At 43.0% G+C, this 24,583-nt stretch overlaps 1 protein-coding gene across 1 annotated transcript in view; it reads right to left on the bottom strand.

Moving 5' to 3' along the window:
* LOC113171082 (nuclear factor of activated T-cells, cytoplasmic 1-like) overlaps positions 1-24,583 on the bottom strand; it is a 55,415-nt gene that overhangs the window by 6,039 nt on the left and 24,793 nt on the right. Inside the window, exons 7-9 of the mRNA XM_026373458.1 lie at positions 20,633-20,688; positions 18,590-18,722; positions 11,545-12,204 (exon numbers count right to left, since the gene is read on the bottom strand). Coding sequence (XP_026229243.1) covers positions 11,545-12,204; positions 18,590-18,722; positions 20,633-20,688 — 849 coding nt within the window. The remainder of the gene's footprint in view (positions 1-11,544; positions 12,205-18,589; positions 18,723-20,632; positions 20,689-24,583) is intronic.

Below are 24,583 nucleotides of genomic sequence, written 5' to 3'. Positions count from 1 at the left end.
GAGGAGAACGATGAGCCAATGAAATTTACGATGTTGATGTAAAGTTATAGAAAGAGTGAACAACACCTCATGGGTGACGGCATAATTGCCATGGGAATGGTGGAGATGTGCACTCCTTAACTTATCAAAATCCTGTCTTTGCCCCACCTAAAGAGAATCTTTGTACTGTCAGGCTGCCAAAGTCAAGAGGAGTTGATAGAAATGTTTGGAATGCATGGAGATTTTTTGCCTCATGGTTCAGGCTACCGTATCTATTGCCTTATCGTCCGATTGGCAGAATCATAGAGCCTGAGAGAAAGACCAGCAGGCTGCAAAGCTACTGTCTACTGTATGGCATTTGAGAAAAAAACTATTTAATGTCTGTTATTATATAGTTTGTATGCCCCTTAAAAGATGCTGCTAAACATCAGATCAAGATAAAGAACTTGAAATAAACAAGTGCACCTATTGCAGTCAGCACATTGGATCTCATTGGGGGTTGAACCTCACAGATGGTCCCAGTACACGGTAAGTGTCAACAAGTCTGTCAACAAATCTGCTTTATTATTTCCTCCAAAAAAATATCTCTTTGTGAAAAATATAAAGTGTACAGAAAAGAATATGTTGTATCTTGTATCCCTTTTGACAGGGGATAAAATGAAGAAGAGAGCTGGGACAGATGGGACGTACGAGAGATTGGAGCAGAAGCGCTGTGTGTCTGTAAATCAGAACGTAACTCGCTCACGAGGCGCTAGAAAAAGGATGCCAGAAGGAGGAGTGATCTGATCTGTCTTCTCGAGACAAAAGGGAAAAGAAGAAATTAGGTATGGAATGTAAACAGCGAGTGCGCTGATGTCACTGAAGAGATTTCCAATCAATACGTCTGCTGCTGTTTTTAGACCGGGGCCTCAGTTGGATGAGAGCGCTGGAGCAGCCTTGAGAAGCAACAATGACATATTCTGTGAGCCTCATGTGGAGAGACTAAGTGAAGCCGGGCTCGGAACTCCACCTGCGAGTCTCCGACGTGGCTCGCTTTACAGAGGACACGCTTTCGGGCTCTCTTCTTGTTCAGAAGAGTTGGACCACGTCGCCAAACCAAATGACCTGACTCATGAAAGTTTTAGGCGTCTGCTTTGTACAGATTAAAAAAAATGAACTAGAAATCCTCAGATGCAGCGTCGAGAACAATAAAACAGCTGTGTCCAAAATTGGAAACCTAAAGACAACAGCTTTTACAGGGAGCACCGCTGATGTGCTTACTTTGGCTGCAGCCATGCTTAACCTTTGTCTTTGATCCTGCATGGTGTGCTGTGCCTCTCCCTATCTCACCTTACTCTGTCTCTCTTTTTAGGAGCCTGCCACTTCCCTCTCCTCCTCCTCCTCCTCCTCCTCTCATTTCCCTTCTGGGCCCTGGAGGCTGCGGGTGTGCTTGCTCAAGGTCGGTCTCCAGGGAGGATGAAGGGGAGGTGTTTACATGGTTGGAGCTGCTCTCCAGTGCCCTCATCACTGACTTCTCTGAAATGGTGACGTAGTTGGTCCAGACTGGATTGCAAATAATAACAAAATCTAAATATATTGTCACAGTGTTTTGAATATAGGGCAGACTGTATATTAACAATATTTAAACACAAAATGAATTCTACTTTCCAGAATGTATCCAAAAACACACGTTTTTTTAATGATGTGGGATCTTTTTCCACAATTCAATAAACTATGCCATAAAAGAGATTTGTCCAGACTTATCATCTTGTCACCCCCAAGGTAACTACATATCTAATATGCTAACTACTATAGGTGCACTTGTTCATTCACTTGTCCTTTTGCAGCAGTTAAAAGGAAAGGATGCCAAAGTAGCTACTGCCTGTGCTGTTCGACTGAGCAGCGACGTCAACAAGTGGAGAGCAGATACTTCCAAAATGATGTTTTCACTTCTTGTGATTATACAGTTGAGTCTGACTGTGTAATGCATTTGTTTAGCTGCTGGATTCAGAAGTGTTTATCCAAGGCAAACATAAAAGTAAGAAGTCAAAGCACTTCTGACATGAAGTGTGTGTCGATGACTGAGGGCTGGGAGAAATCAAAAGCTCAGTTTCACACAATTGTGAAGCATAAACCGCATAAAGCAAACACCAGAGCCTGCGCGTACATCAAACTGTGTGAAACACGCACATCTTTGTGATTGAGATATGAAAGGAGACAGATTTATAGCATGGCTCATTACCAATGGCTATGGTAAAATAACTCAGCCGTCTGATAAACTTGCTGTGATTGATTCAGAATTAGAAACGTATGCTCCTGCTGAGACCGATACAGGCTGCTTGAGATTTCAAGAGGAGACACAAAAAAAAAAAAAAAAGGAAAAGAGCATATTGAAAGAATCATATGTCAGTGGTCTGCAGCTGTCTGAGTGAGGACTTGGCCGTGCACCTGCATATAACACAATTTATAGCCGCATTCGTACTCTGCTCCTTTAAATCACCTGTCGCCTGTCAGTTGTAACGTGGGATTTCAGAATTGTTTTATTTTATTTATATAAAGAGAAACTTGTTCTCTGTGTCCAAAAGGGCTCGCATCAATGTGAGCTTTATTATTCAATATCCATCATAGATAGATCCTTCCTGTTTTTCATGTCTGCCTTTTGAGTGTGTGCGTGTAGCAGCACATTATGGCCTTTACTTAACCTTCTGCTGTGCTATCCATGTAAAAGTGTTCATGTTGTCCGCTGTCTTCTGCTGCAGCGATGCTAAAGCTGGGCAGCCGTTCACTGTTTTCTATGGAAATCAAGCAAGCGCACTACAGTAAGTGCAAATTTACAACATTGGAAATCCCTGTCTGATTAAAGTAACATCCCCACTCGTTGAGTAGTCTTAGAAAGCTGGACAGCGGGCAGGATTCACTGTGCTGTCACAGCAAAGGCAGTGTATTATACACTGAAGGTAACTGAATCTCAAAGATCACCTGCTGCTGGACACAAGAACATGGACTCTCTCTTTCCAACAACCCTGCCGGGCTCTCGTGACGTGACTCTGTACTGCAGCCGGGTGTGATCTGATCAACTCTGTCTGCTGACCCCGGGAGCTGCCCTATAACTTTAAATCCTCAGCCTCTGTGGGGAATCAAAGAGAGCGAGGAGGAGGTCGCCTCAGGGCAACTTGTGGACTTCTACACATAGACCAGCCTGGGGGGCAGGAGAAAGGCTCCACTTATCTCCTCACCACCACTTTGACACCACGTAAATTTTTATAGACAAACTTTGGTCCATCTGGAGACGGTGTATGCTCTCTCAGAGTTAACGACGAAATCCAGAGGTATTCTTACACAGATAGTAGCGGAGACATTTTCTGTCCCCTGTAAATCATAGAACCATATTTTCGCCTCCTTCTGTTCGCGCTGCTTCATTTCTTTAAGATTTGCTGGGGCTTCGGGAGGGAACCTGCCACTTGAACGTCTTAACAGAAACAAGAACCTGCTATTTTACTTACTTGTCATGCGGTAAATCTAACTGATTTAATTAAAACGTACGTGACATTTTCATTCACACAGTGTTTAGGAGCGCAGCTTTCCAGCCTAAGCTCCCTGCAGATCTGCCATGGCTGATTTACTGTGTAGGCAGAGAGACTTGTTTTATACTCCTGTATTTTCTATACTAGACAGAATGGATTTGAGGGGCCTGACAGTGTCACTTTCAGGGCATAAAACAATATCAATCTCTAGCAGGGCCTCATCAATGTGTTTCTAAATTGCAATGATTGGCTTTATTAATGGTTGATAAATAATGTACAGGTTAACTTTTAATAACTTCAACGCTATTAATAATAAACTATCTAAAGAGAACACATTAAGTATAATAATAAATACTTCATAACACACTATACTGTTGTTCCAAGCAAATATTAAGTATTTATTTAGGCTTTGTGTTATTGGTGTGTCAGTTACACCAGCTTCTGCTAAAATGTTTCCTGGGACTATTAATGCAATCTCTTGCCTTCATCAGTGCGTGAAGATGGATGAAATGTATATATGCATAGTGAATCAACGTCACTAATAAATAGCTTTATAATTCATAACTATATTTAAGACGCCAACTAAAGATTCCTACTCATTATGTTGTCATTTTGTTTTCTTATTATAATTGTTATATGACTTTTGGGAGTTGTAGTTGCTGGCAGTTGAATCCATAAATACCTTATATGAGCTTACAATGATGTCAAAGTGTGTTATAAACAGTATAGCATGTGTTTATATGGGCTACTGCTCGGAAAAGCTAAATAAGGGATGTGGGGGTTAGATTTGGTGGTTAAAATAAAGCGTTTCCAGTTATACCTGAACCTTTAGTGAATTTAAGATGCTCACAATGCATAAACACTTCAAAGCTGGGATATCTCAGCGCAACTAAACAGTTAGTTCAAATTACGTTGAGCTAAAGCCCTTAATTTAGAGGTTTGTGTAGGACCACTGTACGCGTTCACCGTTTAATCACTCAATGCCTCACACTATAAAAAAAGGCTTACTGAGCGTGAAAGGATTTCCCTCGTTGTTAGGCTGTTGTTTGGAGAGGAACTAAGCTCAGCTGAGTACAATGGGGGTAGTCGGGGGACCCGTTGAGGTTTATAACTGCCAAGGGTCATATGTCAACAGTAGGACACTTACAGTTCAGTGGTTATGATCATTCCCTCCCCTGAAGTAAACCCATTCACCCACTGCTTGGTAAGTCTCTGCACTGCGAGTAGCCGCCGGTGGGAGAGGAAGAAAATGTGATCTTTAACTTTGGCAGTGTTTATCTTTATTTGACTTTTAGTGCTTTGGTTTTAACAGCTGCTAAAGGAGCATGAAGTGTGTGTGTGTGTGTGTGTGTGTGAAGAACAGGGGCAATGAGAGAAGTTGCCAGGGGAAAAAAAAACTCACCAAGATCGCATGCTACTTTCTTCCACCTCAGTTTTTCCCCTCTTTCCCTCGGTCTGTCTGTCTGTCTGTGTGTCTGTCTCCTTTATTTCTATGGCTGACCTGCTTCTTGTCATGCTCGCTGAATATTCCTGGATGTGAGGACATGATGAGAATCTCCTGACCCCGAAATCTAAATCCCCCAAAGTATTTTGTGACTTGTGACCCATTGGGTCTAAAAAAAGAACAAAAATGGAGCAGATTGATAAAGACATGGTTAGAAATATATCTGACAGATTCATTATTTTGTCTGAAGACCACTACATGTAATTAGAGTGGCTTGTCAACAGGCTTTAACGCTGAAATGGGACATGTGCTTTTGGGTTATAGTCTTGAGACTGATTCTGCTGGGACTCTCACTATTTCAAATTTTTTATCTGCATCCTTATTTCATGTGGCTTTCTGTCTTTCCCCCTGCACTCTCCTCCTGTCTTTATGATCGTCTCCCCCGCCTTCTACGTTTTGAGGTATCTGCACATGGAGGAGACGGCAAACTCTGCCAAGGATTGCAAAACCCAACGGCTTTCCCCATCCCTCCGGGCTAGATCAGACTTCTCTGTTGACATCCGTCGCTACAGGATACTATTTCACTGAGCTAACAAATTTCAGATGGGGAGCTGTTATTAAGTGGTCTGGGACGGAGACCTGCTCCTGTTTACTGATGCCGCAGGTATTTACATCCTCTAAATAACATCCAAAATCAGTGCAACAGTTAGGGGGCAAGCGTCTCAGTGTGGTTATTACAGTCAAATGGAGGATCCAGTCTTTGAACCACATTCAACTGTGCCTGCAACAAATATCTCAGATTCAAGGCAAATTTACAGTTTCTGTGACAGTGCAGCGTTTGTGGCGACCACAGTAGGATCACTTTTCTCCATAGAGGAACATGGTACAGCAGTGATGTAATGTTTACAAAGACTGAGGATCCTTTTCAATCCCAAATAAACCTCAATAATATGCAGTTATCCTACCATAACTTCTGAAATCAAGCTGATAACACTGATAAAGACAGGCTTATTCTGATGCTTATTCTAAATGCAGTCTCAATCGAAGCAGAGATAACGAGTTTGAAGCCTTCTATGAGTAGGAGACAGAGTCAGTGATCATGCTGTCAGAGCAGTCAACCACACTAACATTTGTCATATTACGAATCAGTAATGAGAGTGTCTGGCGTGAGGTGGTAGCTCCATGATCACAGATACATACACAGGACGATCCCAGCCAAGCCACAGGCCCTGTCTGAGTCCCGACCTGCTGTGAGCCGTGTGGCTCGGTGGCTTTTCAACGCGTGCTTCCTAAACCTCAGAATGTGAGCCACATAAACCGAGCCCCTAAATGGCTGTGTCAGGAGAATCTATATGAAATAAATGACATATGATGAACTGGAAGAATATAGCTTTAATCAATAGACTAGTATGAGTCTGGACTGGGAAGCATGTGCTTTACCTCGTTTGTTGTATTGTATTGTATATTTTGAATTTACAGTTTACGCAAGTTCATATTGCTAGTGATGCCAGAATGCAATAGAGAGTGGAATAATGGAAGAAAATTACACTCTTAAGTTCTTAACAGTAGCAGATCGCTGTAATTTCTGACATTTGGACAAAATAAACCAAAAAGTCTTTTAAAGTTTCGAATCCAAGTCTAAATGTATGTAAAGTGTAAAGTGCGTGCATCAGATCCCAGACACAAAAGAAACCCAATTTGTTTAGATAATTTAGCTGCACTCTTTCAGCAGACACATTCTTTCTCAGTGACTGTGGATATTATGACGGAGCGACTGAAACCAGACCAGATCCCCTAGCTCTGTTGCCAGGGTCTGGAGATCACACACACATATGCGTAAAAGTCAGAACACTGCAGTAATGAATGGACTGAAACCTCGCAGAGCTATCTTGCTGCACTTATCAAAACTAATAATATTCCAAATGGTTTTACAAAGAGCTGAAAATCAAAGTGCTAATACTGTGACCCCATTGCCACTGTCAGATGTAACCCATTGGGTCCAATTATTTGCTAAACTGCGAGCAATCTTGGGTAAAAGTGTTTAAATTTGAGTTGGTCTCATAATATGTGTTAGAACAAAAATCTGATTACAACCAGAAATCTCAAATCTCTCATGTTCAGCCAATGGGACAGAGATAAAAGAGACGTAGAAGGAAACAAAGGGCTCTTAAATAATCCAGAGAACTTCTGCTCAACTGCAAAGGTATTTGTCTTCTATGATGTGGACACCAAGACATTCTCTGGGTTCCATTACTATACTTCCACTGTAACCTCCATCCTTTATATGACAAACTCATGTGTTTCAGCATGACTGTTATCTGCTTTACAAGAATGACTCCAAGTTTCCAGTTGTGTGCTGCTACAGGGTATAATGTCTGTTTTTACCACTGATATTGGCTGCGCTTATCTTTTCCAATGTACCGTACATAGATCTACATTTATGCATGTGAGGGCACTCCTTCAAGTACTGATACTGGAGAATACATGTGAGCCTATTTTGATCCCCAATGAGAAGAAACTAAATCAAATCTATTGTTGATCCCAAAAGTTTGATCGTTGATTCCGAACTCTCAAACCAAGAGTTCAGCCGCCTATTAGTTTTTGCTACAAAACTTCTCCAGCAAGTCCAAACATTTACTTATACCTCACCATGTCATGAGCTGCCAAAAAAACAGGGTTCCTAATATGAGAAGGTAGTAATAACAAGTAGTAAAAAAAAATCCACATCCACTTTCTAGTCATAAATAATAAAAAAGCCATTGCCGTTCTTCTTGTACTTGTCAATATCACTATGTCTAGAAGGAGACTATGTTCTTGGCATTGCACTTAACCACAAGATAGCCTTTCTTTCTGTACACTATTAGCTGGGGCTTGACCTGCTCCCAAAAGGCCACAGTGTCAGAGGTGGAGTGTTGTGAAAGCATAGGCTGTCACTGGCTCTGACAGTGCTTCAACATCTCGCTGACTCTACCAACTATCAGAGGCAAACGCACTCACAAATACATACAGTGTGAAGCTACAGGAGCAGCTCTACTTTAGCGAGTCCCATTAGACACTTCAACATCCACTTTAATGAACACCCCTCCCCCTAAATCCTCTCTCTCTTCTGCCTCCAATCCCAGAGCCAGCCTTGCGGCACATCCAATGTTAGCGACTCAGCATGTTTTCATGTTTTCAGTATGGTGTGGACGTGCTCTCAATCATCATTAGGGTTTTTGTGGAGTCCTGGGGTCTGGGCAACTTTCCAGGATGTGTAAAATTTTCCATGATGAAAGCCTCAAATTGCCTTCTGAAGCATCAACCGTGGACAGAGATCCTCTGAAAGGTTAGAATGTCTATTTTGCTACTGGAGGGAGTAAAGTAGGAAAGGAGGCCCGACAACAATTCTGTTTTCAGTTTGAGAAAACAATCCTGATAGAGGTTCAAGTGCACAAATCTTCAAATGAGGAGGAAACAATCACAAAGAAAACTACCCAGTAACGTGAGGCAATCAGAGAACACTTAACATATGTTAAATGTCAGAAATCGGCAGAGGCTGTGTTGCACTCTGTGTTTTTCTTACTTTGTGGAATAAGGGCCCTCTGTTTCCCAGAGAGGCAGCTGGTAGAAATCTGGCCCTCTGATTAGCTTTAGTTGCTTTGCTGTGTGTTGCATTCAGCTGCATTTCATGATATCACCCATCACAGCAGCAACTAATGAGACAGGACACACGGCAGCAGCCTCAGAGGACCAAACACCCACGCACCCACCCACACACATACACACACATACAAAAACACACATATATATCCACTGCAAAATACCTACAAACACCAGGGCTAGGGGTCCACTGGTTTGCAATGCAAAAAAAAAAAAAAAAGCCAGGTCTAAGATCAAACACAAAAACATAGTTCATGTGCCTATGTCGATGGACCTGTGTGTCAGTGGATGTTTAAGACAAAAGAATGATGTAAGCAGAATTGGCCTCAGTTATCATTTCAGCATTTCTTTTTTTTTTGGCTTAATAACTATGGCTAACAAGACCAACGTTAGGGTTTTTCATCAAATCTATCATTATATACACTGATGTAATTTCATTGGTGTTTTGCTTACAGTCACTTTGCCCTGTAAAACACAGAGAGTGGGCCGTGAGTAAGCATAAAATATCTGAAATGTCTGGTTTTATTTGGGCCCCATCAAGCATTGTTTACGACGGTGAGTCAACAATGCCACGAGGCAGAGTCTCTCTGCAGTGTTGGGTGTTTTCATCTTATTGCTTCCATTCCCTCAACTTGTTTCCTTACTTCCAGGTATGAGAGCCACTGAATGGAAATGGCTGCTCCAAAGTTGGATCTGATTGCCAACTGGATTCTTTCCCATAAAAGCTTGTTGCAGACGCTACAGTCCTCACTTCATGCCTTGCATTGTAGTTAGTAGGCCTCAATCACAGCAGAGGGAAAAGTTCAGCAGATTACAATGGGGACTGTGTATGGCAGTCAGGAGGTTTACATTGCAGACTCCCTGCATACTTACCGTACTCCTTGCAGTACAGTAGCCCATCACTGATAAGTTAAGTGATTTCTCAGGGGCAGTGTAAAATCTGGGACTGGCCAGAGAGAGACATTTCCTCTGGCTGATGAGAGCCGGAGGCCTTGGAGTTGGAGCGTGGGAGGCACTCCACTCTTGGGGAAGATCAAGTGTGCTCCCGCAGACTCCAAAATCACCAACCCCAATTGCTGAGGAGGAACACTACTCTACATGGCTGGCGTTAAATCACTGCTGCTGTGGTGAGGTCATCCGCTTGTCTTCCTTCTCTAATGGAGCGCTCAACTTGCTAACATACAGCAGTAATGCGTGTGGATGGGGAGCGGGACGCGCCATGAGCTGCCTTCCGATCTTATTTATTTTAGCTTAGGGCTCATTTGAGGGGTTTGGTATAGGGCTGGGCCCGGGAGCAGCAGATGCTTTTGGAGTATGGTATTACCACCACATACTTACCAGGACTCCAGGAGCTCACCACAGATACTTGCACAGACATTAGGTGATGCAAAATGGCAGCACGTTGAGGTACTTTGAGGGGCTGCCTCACTGTCCTTGGTCAATCAATACACATTCCTGTGCGTCCCTAATGCAACTATAATCACAGGTTGAATATATCTGGCCACTGAGCTGCAGGAAGATTGAGCCTGCTAAAGTGACAGTGGATGGAGTAATGGGAAAGAGAAACAAGGTTACATGATTTCACCTTAGCACTGCTATGTACATTTGGTGTATCTTCATACTATTGCTGTAAAAGGACCCCCTGCCAAACCTAATGAAAACACAAAATAAAGCTACAGTTTCACTTTATTCAATTTATGTTGAAATCAAAGCTTCTGCCTGCATTCACTATTAAACTAGTCAGAAATAGCTTAAATTAGATTTTCCGAGTGTTCAGTATTGCTGTGTACCTAAGAAAGGAAGACAGGAGATAAGTAAATATGGAGAAAAAAAGAAAAAGTTGGAAATCGGTTTATAGAGCTGATAACAGACAGACACCCCCTGTCTCTGTATTGTGTGTTTATGAGGTGAGGACTATTGGGACTCATCAGGGCTGACAGATATGCTGACAACTGCATTTCAACTCAATTACAGTTCCACAGCAAAACTCCCCTGGTCCCCTCATGCCTATCACCCTTCTACTCCCAGAGCTGTTGAGTGAAGTGCGCGCACACACTCATGCATAAACACGAGCGTGCACACACTATGTCAGTTTACTGAACTAAAGGTGCACAGGATGGGTTTACTGATGAGTTCAGTAAGGAGTTGTCCTCCCCCCGTCTCTATTAGGATGATGGGGGATTTTAACATTTCAAACTGACGCAATCATGCTGCTGTTCTCTGAACATATATCCTACCAACAAGTGGAGCCTCTGCTAACACAGATAACAGGTTGGTGACCTGAGAGACATAATGTGAGATGGACACGGGAGGCAATAAACTCGACCATATGGTCTCTTGGGTGTGACTGGTTTCATTGCCAGAGGGAGACCAGTGACCCCACAGTCTCCCCTGATGACGACAGTCGCATGGTGCAGACTCCGCGGGGAAAAGACGGGAAAACAAAACCTCTGTCTCCTGCCTCCCAGCATCCCTGGGAAGGGGGGGCTGGCTTGGTTCAGGAAACCCCTACCCATTGTTTTGCTTCCTTCATTAGTCGTTGTGTCAACAGTTTGGATCTCTAAGCGTGTGCCACTGTTTTTGTTCGGCTGCACCCCGGCTGACCTCGGTGCTCTGATGTTTTGACAGATTGTTTCAAAATCCCATCAAGGCAATTTAGTGTTTTAAAGCCGGTCGGACAACATGAGCTCAACCACACGTTACATGAAAAGCAAACATATCTGCCACGTCTAAAATTAAACAAATCTGACGTAAATCTGCTGCCAGAATTTCATCAGGAAATACTGAGAGGTGCAGCTATGTGTGGGGGCTTGCAGATAAGCACAAGGTGTTAAATAAATGTGCTACGTAAACAGCCATTTTTGACATGAGAGAGGAAGCAGAGAAAGCTCATCAAGATAAGCTTTCATCTCTTTATAGAACAAATTATCAAATCAAGCTTGCAAACAATACATGTGCACCTTGTTTCTGGTCACTCACCATCATCTAGGTACATTTGGTCCAGTTCCTGGGGCTCTTGTTTGACGGTGATGGCCATTGAAGGGGGGCTGGCATCCTCAGATAGAAGGCTAGGTGAGCTCCCTCCAGCGTGGCTTGAGTTGGCTGCTGCATGACTGGGGCTGTAGGCCTGCATGAATGGGCTCTCAGCAGTCCCACCGGGAGTTGAAGGGTGGGATACTGGGGAGGACGAGGGGCTACTCTTGGCATAGACTGGGTGGTAACCATGGGGTCCCGGGCTGTTGAGATGGTTGGGGCTGCCCTGGGAAGGGAGCATCCCTAGGGAAGTGTTGTGGTCTGGTGAGGCTGGATGGGCGAGGCTGGGGTGGCCAGGGGTCTCCTGAATTGGGGCAACCATGGGACCTGGTAGTACTGCATGGCTGGGACTGCTGGGGAGGCACTTGCTGTATGCCACAGGGGAAAGGTCATGCAGGGTAGGGCTGGAGCTGGGGGATGATGTTGGCATTGCAGCATGGCGAGGCGGACAGGGAGAGTAGCCACCAACCAGGCAGGCATCCGAATCAGATACAGGCATGATGGGAGTGAGCCTAGATTGGCTGTAGTAGGGCTTTGAATGCATGGGCAGGCCCGCAGTCCCCCGTGAATCATATTCATCACTGGGTTCTGTCTTTATCATCGGCACTGGTGGAAAAAAAAGTAGAAAGAAAGGTGAAGATATTAAAAAAAAAAAAAAAAACGTGCAGGGGATCCACGTGGCACAGTGAGCACACGAGTGAGGCTGAGTAAAGCAGTGAGCAGCCACAGTACCCTCCATAATCCAAACAAACAACCACCAGTGGATATGGGCTTGGTGTCAACTTGGCAGAGTCCTCTAGAAGAGAAACCCTCTCGCTTCCCACCCGCCACCCCTCTTTACCACATCATGAAAAAAAAAGCAAAAGAATGGTGGGGAAAGAAAAATGGTTGAGTCATCAGTGTGGAAAGCCACAGCTGGCTCTAATAATGAATAAGACCTATTTTCTTTGGACTCTCCTCTAACTCTGATATCCAAAAAAGACTACTTTAAAACACTGGGCTGCTGCTGCTGCTGCTGTTGCTGCTGCTCGAGGAGCCTAGGACCCCTAGGTTTTCTCCCAAATCTAGACGTAATTGTTTCTCTCAGGACCAAAAGCTCGGAGGAGAGCATGAACAAAAAAGAAAAGAAAAAAAAAGGAGATGATTAGATTTTGATTGGGCTGCCTGAGCTTCTAAAGGAACTGTAGAGCTGTGGTTTCAGGAGCTTCAAACCTCAGCTAATGCAGGCGAGTGCAATGACCCCACTTGATCATCCTGCCTCTTCTAATTTCAAACCCAGCACAGATTGTCTGCACTGCATCCTGATCAGTTCGGACTGATAAGTATCACATCCTTCCTGTTCACCCTCGACAGAAGTTATTAAAAACACAAAAGTTATTTTTTATTATGAATTAAAAATTCAGTCAGTCTCAAGTTAGAACAGTAACATACAGGAAAATATGGCCTGGATGTAGAAAAGAAGAGGGACAAGCTCACTGCTGAGTTAATATATAAGTACAGAGTAAGCCAACAGGGTAGTGTTAAGATACCCAGATGAATAGCAAATACTCCACAGTCACAATGAATGCACTGTTTCTATTTCTACACATTGTTAAAATGTTAATGGGTGTTGTAAGCACTTGATGCCAGCCAATAAGAGGTTTTCTTCTTTCTACTTGCCCAAGTGACATTTACTCAAAGGCGTCAGATGTCAATATGAATAAGTCTTTCTAAACTTTGTGTTTGCATGTGTAAACAAAAGAACCTTTGAACCAGAGTAAAAGTAAAGGGTGCAGATGAGATGAATGAAGCGTTTAGTGTGCCCTTGGCGATTTGTTATTATTTTGTAGGAGTTGGATTTGAAAAGACATTAATCACGCCTGTCGCCTCTGGGGTGCTGAGCTGTAGAGCGGTGATAACGCAGCGGGGAGCACATTTACGTCAGCCGTGTCTGCTGTTAGGAGCCCAGGGACCAGGCCCGGTGTCTGGAGGAGAATCGTAAGGTGAGTCCCATGATTCACGGGCCTCCTCTACACAACCTGGGGAATAACACGCTAGTCACATGGTGTGGAATATATCCACAGTTGCTTTCCTCAGCAATTCTCTTCCTCTTGCTGTAGCGTTCACCGGTTCCCAAACGATGACGAAACTAATCACAACATTATCTGCCTGTGATCTTACCCAACTTTTCATTTCGGGAAATAGGACGGGTCAGCTGTACCTCAGAAGGGATGCGATGCATTTGTCATTTGCAGCTTCACTTTGTATTCCATTTGTACTTTTAGTGAGGAGTTGGTTATTCACGACCCGTGAAGTCAGCTATTTTTCTTCCATCCTACATGTGGATTGATTATCTGACTATGAGCAACACTGGCAAAATAGGGAATCAAACCGTTTCGGACTACTGAAAGTTCTTTCTTCAAACAGTTTCAAACATTTTTACAAGCTTCTCGCTCAGCTGCTACAGATGTAAACAGAGGCCTCCCTCCAGCTTCATCCATCTGCGTGTCTCCTTTCCACACTGTAAGTGAGCTGAGAAAACAGAATCACCGCACGACTCCCAGCTTCAGCTGGCTTCTGTTTCCCTCCAACCTGTGGGTTATGGCCCATGGATAGTTTTTGCACTGCACATAGTTTCTCTGTACCTCTGGCTGTCCCCCCCTCTGCCTGCTCATATTAAACTGATCAGGCCTAATCTGGGTATTTTGTTGAGCACTCATATTTTCTCAAGCAAATTGGGCTCACACAAGAAGTACATGTCGCCACTGGACATGGGGGCTTTTGGGTTTCAAAAGGTTTTGATTCTATTTTCTGAGAGCTCAGGCAACGTTCTCATGCCGCAGCAGAAATGCTGAACGGCATGAATCAGTAATGACATTTACCATGGAGCAGGTGGTGGTTCATTAACTCAGAGGTACCTGGTGCACCATGTCCCACTGTGTAGGCAATCTGGTCACTACACATACTGTGGTCAAAAAAAACAAGTCACACACTGTAATATTTAATTGGACCGCCTTTAGCTTTGATTACGGCACGCGCTCACAGTGGCATCATTTCAATAAGCTTTTGCAATGTCACAACATTTATTCTCATCCAGAACTGCATAGATTTTTTTGCCAAGATCTTTTATAAATGATGGGAAAGTCACACTAAGTCTTTTACAGCACATTTCAAAGATTCTCATTTAGTATATTCAGGTAGTCAGCTGCATGATGCACTAGGCATGATGGGTGCATCACTTCACTCGCCTCTTTTCTTATTCTGGTTCGCCCATCACCCTGAAACAGGCTAAATCTGGACTCATCAGACCACATGACCTTCAACTGGACAGTTCTTCATTCAGTTTTAGTAGATTCATTAATCTCCTTAGATGTTTTTAGATGATTTCTTTGCTTGATGCCAATTTGACCCTTCTGAGACAGATTAACATCTTTTCCATCTTCTTTTAACAGGATGTGTCTTCAGACATGGTTGTTTAAGAAATAAGAAGCTACTCTCTGCATCAGTTAAAGTGAAATAACTTGTTGGCAGCTGAAACATTGTCATCCATGCAGTAATTATCCAGTGGGAGGCTCTTACCTATTTGCTTAGTTAAATCCAGGTGGTGAATTTTTTTTTGGACAGTGTATTTAGAAAAAAAGAACAATGTGAGGTTCATTAACTTTTCCTGTATGTGTCAGAGAACATGTTTCTGGCTTTCTGACCACAAACCAGTGCAGTCGGCACCCATTTGTGTTAAGAATAGAACTTGATATTACAGAGGAATCTCCAAACGGCCTGTAAAAATAAAGGGGTTCCGAGAAGTTCTTTGCTCAAGCTTACGTTACTGCCAGCACTTTTTTGGCATTTGTTGTTTAATGTGGTTGGTGAAAAACTGTTTTTTATTTGAAGAGCAACACGTCACGTTTCTACTCACGCAAGAATGACTGGAAGGGAGCTTGGAAAAGCGAGGCTCATTCAGGGAGCCAGACGAGGACACTTGTACATCTCAACATTACAGACAACCACTTAGGCTTGAACCACAAATTGTGCTGATGGTACATCTCAACAGTAAATGTCTTCTTGATCCACAGGCTGAAGACAGCTTCACTTCATACTCAATTACTCATAAGAAACATAAATTTGACTCAACTGCTGTGTACATGTTATATATTTAACTTTTTTTTAATTGACCTTTTGATTAAGAAGTTATGCTTCTAGAGACTTAGAGGTCTTCTGTTTACTGTAGTACAAATTAATGACTGCTTTCTTCCTAAAGACACTTGACCTATGAGCTTACTGACAGTGTACACTGACAAACGAATGTTTCTGAATGGCTCAGAGCCTGTTTTCACCTCACATTGCGTATTATGGCAATGATTCAACTGGTGTGCTACGCTTCTTTACTTGCATGATTGAAGCTGATCCTTGTATGTCAGCTAGCAGAAGTGGGAGCAGCTATGTTTCCACTACAGACAATATCTGGTCATTTTGTTAATTCTGAAACCAATGCAAGATGAGAGAATGTCATAATCTGCATACGTGTCTAATCTCTATTGCAATACTATAGTCTCTAAGTATAATCAGTAATATACAGCATAGAAAAGTTTTTTTTTTTTTCAGCTGCACGTTTAGTTTAAGTAAATGCCTGCATGAGTGTTCAGTCACAGTAGGTGTCAACTACATTTGTATTAGCGTCAAAGAATAACAGGGTGGTCACGTGATCTGAATGGAAAATGAAGGTGGTTTTTCATTCGCATCTGTGTCCCACAGAGTGTTTGCTTCATCCTTCCGCTGTTTCAAACAAGTCAGGCTATTTAAAGGTTTGGGTTTGCCTTTTTATAGATGAGCAGACACCAGAGTGTGAAAGAAATGTTCTCGCTAAACAACATCTGAGACCACAACTGTGCTTGAAGTGGGACAGCAGGCCGGAAGAGTCTTTTCATACGAGCAAGCAAAAAGGTGTTGACAACAGTGTGTGTGTGTGTGTGTGTGTGTGTGCATACGCAAGTGTGTGGGTGTCCTCCACCCCAGCCCACCCCAAGTACCTGGCCACAATGTTGATTGTTTCTCTCTGTGTTGATACACACACTGAAACCCTCAAAAGCAAACAGCTTCGCTCGGATTTCCGCATTCTTTGTTACCGTATTGAAACCATGAAAGTATTACGGTGATCATCACTACAGAGGGCCTGTTTACACTGATTAGAGCCTTTATACAGTGTTCTTTGTGGATGCTTTTCAGTCAACAAGCACTGATTAATCACAATGACAGCTTGTATCATGAATAAGAAATAAAAATGACATTATTACTATTTATATTTCTATGCATATTTATAATTACAACCACCGGACTCAATCTCTGTAATGATACATTAGATTATAATACAGCCCTTTAGTCTCCCTGGGACTTAATGTTAGGTAGAGCCTGTTGCAGCTTTGCTTGGTGTGTTTTGGCGTCACCTGCCACTGTTTCATCCCCGAAAGTCTGTCTCATCAGCTGATCTTAAAACGGACTATTTCTTTTGAAAACCATGATGTTGCATACTTTAATGTGCATCTTCAAAAGCGGAGTAAATACGTGCTGTAAATTGAACTCAAGAGCCCGGAATGCATGATCTCTCTGGCTGTAACACTTGTGAGTTAATTATGCTCCTTTGAGAGGACATCGGCCCTGCTTGTGTGGTCCACGCTGTACTTGTGGTTTACTTGGCAGCAAAAGAGAGAACACACAAGTCATCTTCTAATTAGAGCTGTGTTTATGCTCAGGGAAATGACTTAGAGATGCATAGTGGAGGCTGATAAGCTTCTACATCTCTCTCTCTCTCTTTTTGTGGCAATACAGTGTATGAAACTGATATGCTATATATGGCCACAGTTAGTCTCCTCTGCACTGGTCTTGTTACCAACCATGCAATCAATTATCATATAATCAGGCATCTTCAAATAGGGCCTTAGTCTACTTTCTCTCAGAACCTCCTCCAAAACATCCATCACTTATCTCCTGTGGCCTTAAATACATGTGCTGATAATCTAAATGCCACATCTTATTAACAGCTGAAGGCTTAAAACACAATGGTATGATATCCCAGCAGCATTAGACCCATTAGACTGATCAATGAAAACAAGATACTATTGTTTTGATCTAATGGATTATCACAGGAGGGGGGGGTGGGCCATGTAAACTGAAGGGTTGGAGTCTCTAAACCAGCTGGTACAATTTAGGTGGGCAGTTATTTAAAACCTCTTTTAATTGATCAGGCACCAAAAACTGTTGTTTAGATCCTGGTGAAAGACACTCATGTCCCGGCTGCTCAACTGGCAAAAAACTATAGGTTTACTTGAGCAATATTTGAATTCATAAAGATAAAATAATGGTGCTCTAGGAGGATCCTTGAAACGGACACCAGAGTTGATATTTTATATGTGCAACGTGAAAAGTTAATAGCTCACAGTCAATAGTAATGCTGAAGCTGAGCTCTTCTCTAAACTCTCACCAATACATTCCTCAAATTCCAACATGAAAGCCATCTATAAACACTGAGGCCAGGGACACATGATAAACACACAGAGGGTTTTCAGGTTGCCACAAGACTGACAGGGCAAAGCACTACCTGTTAAATGTGTGTTAGGATGGCGAACTGGGGGGGCATTGTGTGTGCTTGGGTGTGAAAGTCAGGTCACTGGGGGATTGACTTCACTACATCAACAGCACTTGGAGGCTGTGTCACTCAGCAGGTACACCTCATTGCTTGGGAACGCGGTCTCACTACAGAATAAACACGCTTCACATCTTCACAGCTCTCACTCACCGGCTGCAGCTAAGTGGTGCCAGCCATAATGTCAAAAACACAGGCTGAAAACTGGTCACAAATTTCACATGGCACGTTGACAGCTACAGTAAACTGTAGTAAATGGATGTCAAGACCAGGAGAAACACTTGACATTATGTAAGTAGAATGTGGAGCTTGGCAAAAGCAATGTGAGGTAATGACAACGTGTTAATAATAATGGGAAATATTTATGATGCTTACCATTTGGGGGCAGATAGGTGAAGCGCTGGTACTGGCTCCTCTTTCTCTTGCCGTTGCAGACGTAGAAGTTAACATTCACTGGGCTGGATATTCTCTGGTTCCTGTACGGTGGGATCTCCACAACAAGAGTACTCTAAAATGCAGATATGGATACAGTGAGATATTTCCCCCTATTACAGCAAAAGACAGTTGCTGATGCCATTAGAAAAGAAAACAGTTTTGAATGTACTCATCTTACTTCACGTTCCCTATAGGACTACCTGCTGGTTAATCAGTTAATCAACTGTTATGTTTATTTCCAAGAGGATGGCCTGGGATCTGGTCTAGATGAGCTCGTTTGAATTGTGTAGACGCAGCAGTAGAGCCCATGATGTTGGTCCAGTGCCCGTGTTTGTCTGAGAAAACCCTAGGGCTTAAGCTTTGTCTCTGTACAGCACGGGAGGACAGAGGTAGCTGGCTTATTTGCTTGCACAGCCGTGCCTCCCTGTGGATAGGCTAGCCTGCTCCCCTCCCCCCCCAGGCCAGACCTCGGCAAGTCTGGACGGATGTGAACTTTAGACTGGTTTGTTCCTGACAAAAGAACCTGGAGATAGTTTGTCTGAGCTTTTGGGTCTAATTACTGGGATGTCCCTCTCTCTTTCTGGGGTCTAAACAAAGCTAGAATGAGACAGGAAGCAGGTTTTAGGTCTGTGACAGCTGTGCATAGTGGAAGGTGACAGCCACGGTCGGGGGTGGGGATCTGTCTGCCCTCGAGATGACGACAATGAAAACATGCAGGTGGCTGATTGAGTGTATTAGGTGTGTGCACATGGCTTTCTCTCTCCATCCTAACCATTGAAAGAAAGCACACTCTGGACAGCAATAAAAACACAGTCAGGAAGGCAGGCTGGAGCACTTTAAAGTAGTCTGGTGGCAACCTAAGAAGGCAGCTAGTGTTCTCCTGCAGTCTCTCCCCACTTGTTTGTTAGATCTACAAATAAACACACTGCAGTATTTGTCTTTCATTGACCTCGCCTCTCCACACCGCTGCCCGTGGCCAAGCCTTGCGCGCCTGCTAATTTTCCAGCATCTGGGACTCCAGCCACAGCACATCAGGATAATTAGACATCAGAGTCCATATTTACTCTCCTGATGCAACCAAGTCATTTACCTGAGTGAAATAACAGCATCAACAAGGAGAAAAACACCCTCAAGTTGCAGCATTTAGATTCACATGGTTTATTTTAGACTGAGTGCAAATTACCTCAGTTAGTTTACACCAAAATGGGAAGGGTGTGGGGAACGGGGGGAGGATGAGACACCACTTATGAAAAGCATCAGCAATTCAAAAAAAAACATAGTGTCAACACACACAAGCAAACTGGTTCTCACCAATCCTGTACTTTAGTCTCCACACTGAAAGCAGACCTAACAAACCTCAGTGAAGTCTTAATTAAGTCCAGAGCACGAGCAAATATCTGTGACACATAGAACAACATTTGCTTCCCTCTCTCGATGATTCCTTTTTTGTATTAACACATTTTCAATGTGTGACTGAAGAGTCAGTAAAATAAGAGTGCCGGTTCATTTTCTCATTACAGCGCTCATGAAAAGCAGCAGGTAAACGCAAGGGCGTAATCCACTCTTGGCTGCACGAGTCCACAGCAGACGAGGTGTTTAGGTCCAACTCAACACCCCACAACACTTTGCTGTGAACTAAACGTCTGGCTATGCTGGGAGGCCTGTGGCGTGAGTGTGGGCACGCTTCCATTTTGTAACCTGTGTGTGTTTTTGAGAGTGTCGGATGCAAAAAAAAAAACAAAAACAAGCCTCTGTTTGCTTCCAAGGGGGTACGGAGATTTTGTGAAAATTCCATTCAGGATTGCATGGGCTAATCTTCATTGTCTCTGTTGCAGCTGGTAATGCCTCAGCAAAGGTTACATCATTACAGGGGACAGATGAGGAGGAGACAGGGAGAGGAAAGTGAGAGAAAGTGTCAAGGGAGAGTGGGACTGAAGACAGCAGGAGCATTTCCAATGAGTCACGTCAGTGAAGTGCACTTACTGATTTGATGGAGTCCTTGTCAACTTTGGCTTCTGTCTCCCACAGATGATGCCCATCTATTAACAGCACAATAAAATACAATGGCTCGTTATAAACTGCATCGTTACACAGACGAGATGGACTTGAAATGGAGAGTGGATATAATCTGCAAATCAAAGTACACAGCAATGTTCAAACAATAAGACATTAAAAGAAATTGTCAGTAAAGATTATTGATTAATATTGATTATCATGAATCAAACAAAACCATTTGCTAGTCTCGACTTCTGCTACTTCGTCCGCTCTTTAAACTCCTAGTTTGGAACTAAAACAAGTTTTAAAAACGGATTATTCATGATTTTATGAATTCAATAATAAATACATAATATTAGATTTGTAACATAACAATAATAAATGCATTAGCTGAGACTGCCCACTCCCTTATCCAGTGTCTCCATTAAATTCTACACTGTTTTGATCCCTTCCTTAAATGTGTGTTTAGATACTTTTTTTCTCCTCCCTTATGTCTATTCTTAACTCAGTTCAGTAAAATTACAAAAAAAACACCAAAACGCAGCAGCGTTTGTTCTCCCTTTCCTCTCATCTCCGTCGTGTTGTGGTAAGGAGGCTTCCCTTGCTGCCATGCAGTAAAAGCCCTGTGAGCTACTGCAGCTGTTGGATGCCTGAAAAGGCTTAGCTCACATTCTTTGGGTTTTCTCTGTGATTTTATGCCACACCTTAGCGAGCAGATGCTTTGGGCTCTGCTAGCGCAATCAGCACCCACCGCAGCGCCATGATTTTCAGAACTGATGACTCATTAGAGCTGTCAGAAATAGAAGTGACACAAAACAACCTTTGTGTCGGTGGCACACCAATTGAGGCAGTAGTATGGGCACTGTGCACGCTGGTGGGTTAAGCAGCAGCTGCGCCTTTATGGATACAGCCATATGCTGCACTTTGCTTCTGGGACAGGAAGCCATCAGATAAGATAATCAGAGTCAGTTTCCAAATAACTGATAGCTCTGGAACCAGCTCTGGAAGATGTAAAACCCTTGTTTTTTTTTATCCCCAAAGCATTATGTTTTTCACATCATGGGGCTAGTGAAAGAATAAAAGGATCCTGGTCGCGGTTGGCTTATTATTGGTGAACTGTGGTTGTGGGGGCGGGTGGTCAGCTTTATTATTCAGAGAGTGAACATCAGTAGATATCTTTTTTCAAAATGGCCATATTAAAATGCAAGGGAAGAGAAAAACAGATGGTGGATGCGTTAGATAAGGGTTTTTTATTTAACGGGGAGGAAAGAGTTGCATATGCAGAAATGTGCCAAGCAGTGATGGGGATGTTGTGGATCACGGGGGAATAAAAGCAGTGATATGACTATAGAACCGCAAATGACACGGTGCACGTGGCAGGTGACTGCGATGAGCCGAAGAATAAGGCGCAGGTAGTGCTGGGATGTTGTGAGAGTATGGAAGGATAATTAGAGAGTGCAAAGAGAAGGGGAAGGTCAGGCAGAATGGGAGAGACAGAGAGACAGGCAGAGATGAGCGTTCCTCATGTTACGTCTAGGGGAACCAAGAGGGAATCTCACCCGCCTCCGCTCTGGGAGACACTCCAAGAGGGAAACCTTAGAATACGACATCAGCCCCAACCTCTACTAGTAAACATGCTTTTCTAACTCTCCTTCTCCTGTCTCCACCTTCCTCTGGATCTTTCATCCCGCTTTTTATACCTCTGAACCACTTAGTTCCAAACTTTTTAATGATTGCTCGTTCATACTTTGCAAATCTAAATCTAAAAGTAAGACCAGGTTGGGATGGGGCCACGCGCGGCATACCTTAGCGAGTCAAACAGCTCTGTACGGCTGATAACCACAGGACTTTCCATTCACTACTTCTTCCCTGCAACATCTGCAAAACACTTCTGTTCCCGACAACACCTCCTCCTTCACACAGCCTCCACCCACACAAAATGCATACGCAGAGATGCAGACACATGCACACATGCACACATGCAACCACAGTATCCTCTACCTTTGTTCTGGCCTTCAGTTTGAATGATAAGAGGGGAACGCACAAAACAATAAGGGGTATGGGAGCTGTGTTGGGAAGTCTTGGTATAATCTCATCACAATAGAACAAAGAAACGATCGGACACGTGCAAGCACATACCGTATAAACACACACTTTTATTTTCTATGGCTCAACTCTACAATCTGCCTGTTGCTCTACATGACTCACTTGAGCAAATGGGATCCACAAAGACTAACACTAACACAGACATCCAGGACAACACACTCATTCATCTGGCAATTAGACCGCATCCAGGGCGAGGTTACTTGGACTCACCTTTGCTTCAGTTCTTGACAACACAATGCTGTGTATGTGAAGACAACACGGCAACGCAGTTGCTGTTAGATCAAATCTCCCAGAAACAAATCATCTCGTTTGTCACATAACTTTGGTTATTGTTAAAATGAGAGCCTGCTTTTACCTGCTGCTGTAGTTTTATACTAACTACACCCCAATTAGACTAATAGCTTTCATTTACTTTAAGCCACATCCAGCTGAGCAGTGCCCTAGATGTCCTCACAGTGACCTTATCTGTTTTTTTCTTTTTTTCTTTTTACACTGACAGCCAGGGATGATTTTCCCTTTCTAAAAAGTCTTGTATTGTGCACACGAGCTCCCAATGCCCAAGAAGTGTTCGCGTTAATATTTTGAGAATGGAAAGTTTGATTCATATGCTTAATTGCAGAAGTTCTCTTCTAAAACAACCCACACATATTTTGCAGCTGTGTTGCTTTTCCAGAGATGCTTTTCAGGAGCATTTTTCTCTCACTCCTGTTTACACATGCCAAGTTTATTTTCCATTTTAGTACTGATTTGCTGCTCCCCAGACAGAAAATTCCTCAGTAATTTTACACATATTTTCATGGCAATTACTTTGTTGTCCAATGAGGAGCAAAGCCAAAAGGCCAAAGGGGTTCCCCCATGACTGATCGTAGAGGTACAGCTGCTTTCCACTCTGACGCACCTGGTCTCTGCCAATCTGAGGACAGCTAAAACTGGAGAAATGTGGGTCTGCTTTGGATTGAGAGGCTACTGTATAAATTATGACCTGACAGGAGATTTGGGATGGATTTACGGTCAGGAAGTGAGTTATATCTGGTGTACAACAGGGAACGTGTAAGCTGACCTGAGGGTGCAGACTGAGCAGGATGATCAAGACTTCAGCTGTGTGGTATTGTCTGCAAATTATCTAAAGACCGGAAGTGATGATCTTCCAGACTTTTACAATGGTATAATATTTTGACAACAGCTATGGTTCATGAAGGAGATTTGGGTGCTCTCCATGGTATGCTCCATCGTATTTTCCAGGATAACAGCAAAAATTGTACTTACAAACCTTTAGCTGCAAATTTGAAGCTACTGTGTAGTGAAGAGGACTGCAGGTAGATGCTGTTTTGGCTTTGAGCAGGGTCTATTTAACTACATCTGTTTGAACCCATGCACTTTTCATGAAGATTTATCACTATTCATATCATATAATGGGTGACATTACTGTGGAAAAAAAAAGCCTCTCTCCAACTTAAACCAACTTTTGATAACATGTTCTAACAGGTCTGACGAAAGAGTGGAGGCCACAGAACAATCTAGGCATTCTAGTTTTACAGTATAGGTATGACTCAATATATTGCTTTGATGTATAGACGTGAAGGATGTAGTTGTGTTGTTGTATTTCACTTATGCTTCACTCTATTATTGAGTCAGATAGGTTTAACTTTTTATTCTTGTAGACACTGAAAATTAGTAAAATACAGACTCAGTCAGCCAAATAATATATATCCCCCCCTTTAATCAGGAAGTGAGGCTATATTTTGTTTTTTCTCCACTTCCCAGAGGTCTAAAATAGCTTGAGTTCATGGGAGAAGACAACAGAGGATGAAAAATTAAACCCTAGAACAACAA

Source organism: Anabas testudineus, chromosome 16 (assembly GCF_900324465.2).
Source record: "Anabas testudineus chromosome 16, fAnaTes1.2, whole genome shotgun sequence".
NCBI classification, from domain to species: domain Eukaryota; kingdom Metazoa; phylum Chordata; class Actinopteri; order Anabantiformes; family Anabantidae; genus Anabas; species Anabas testudineus.
Note: the sequence above shows the minus strand (reverse complement) of the source record. Positions and strands in the feature narration are given on the sequence as shown.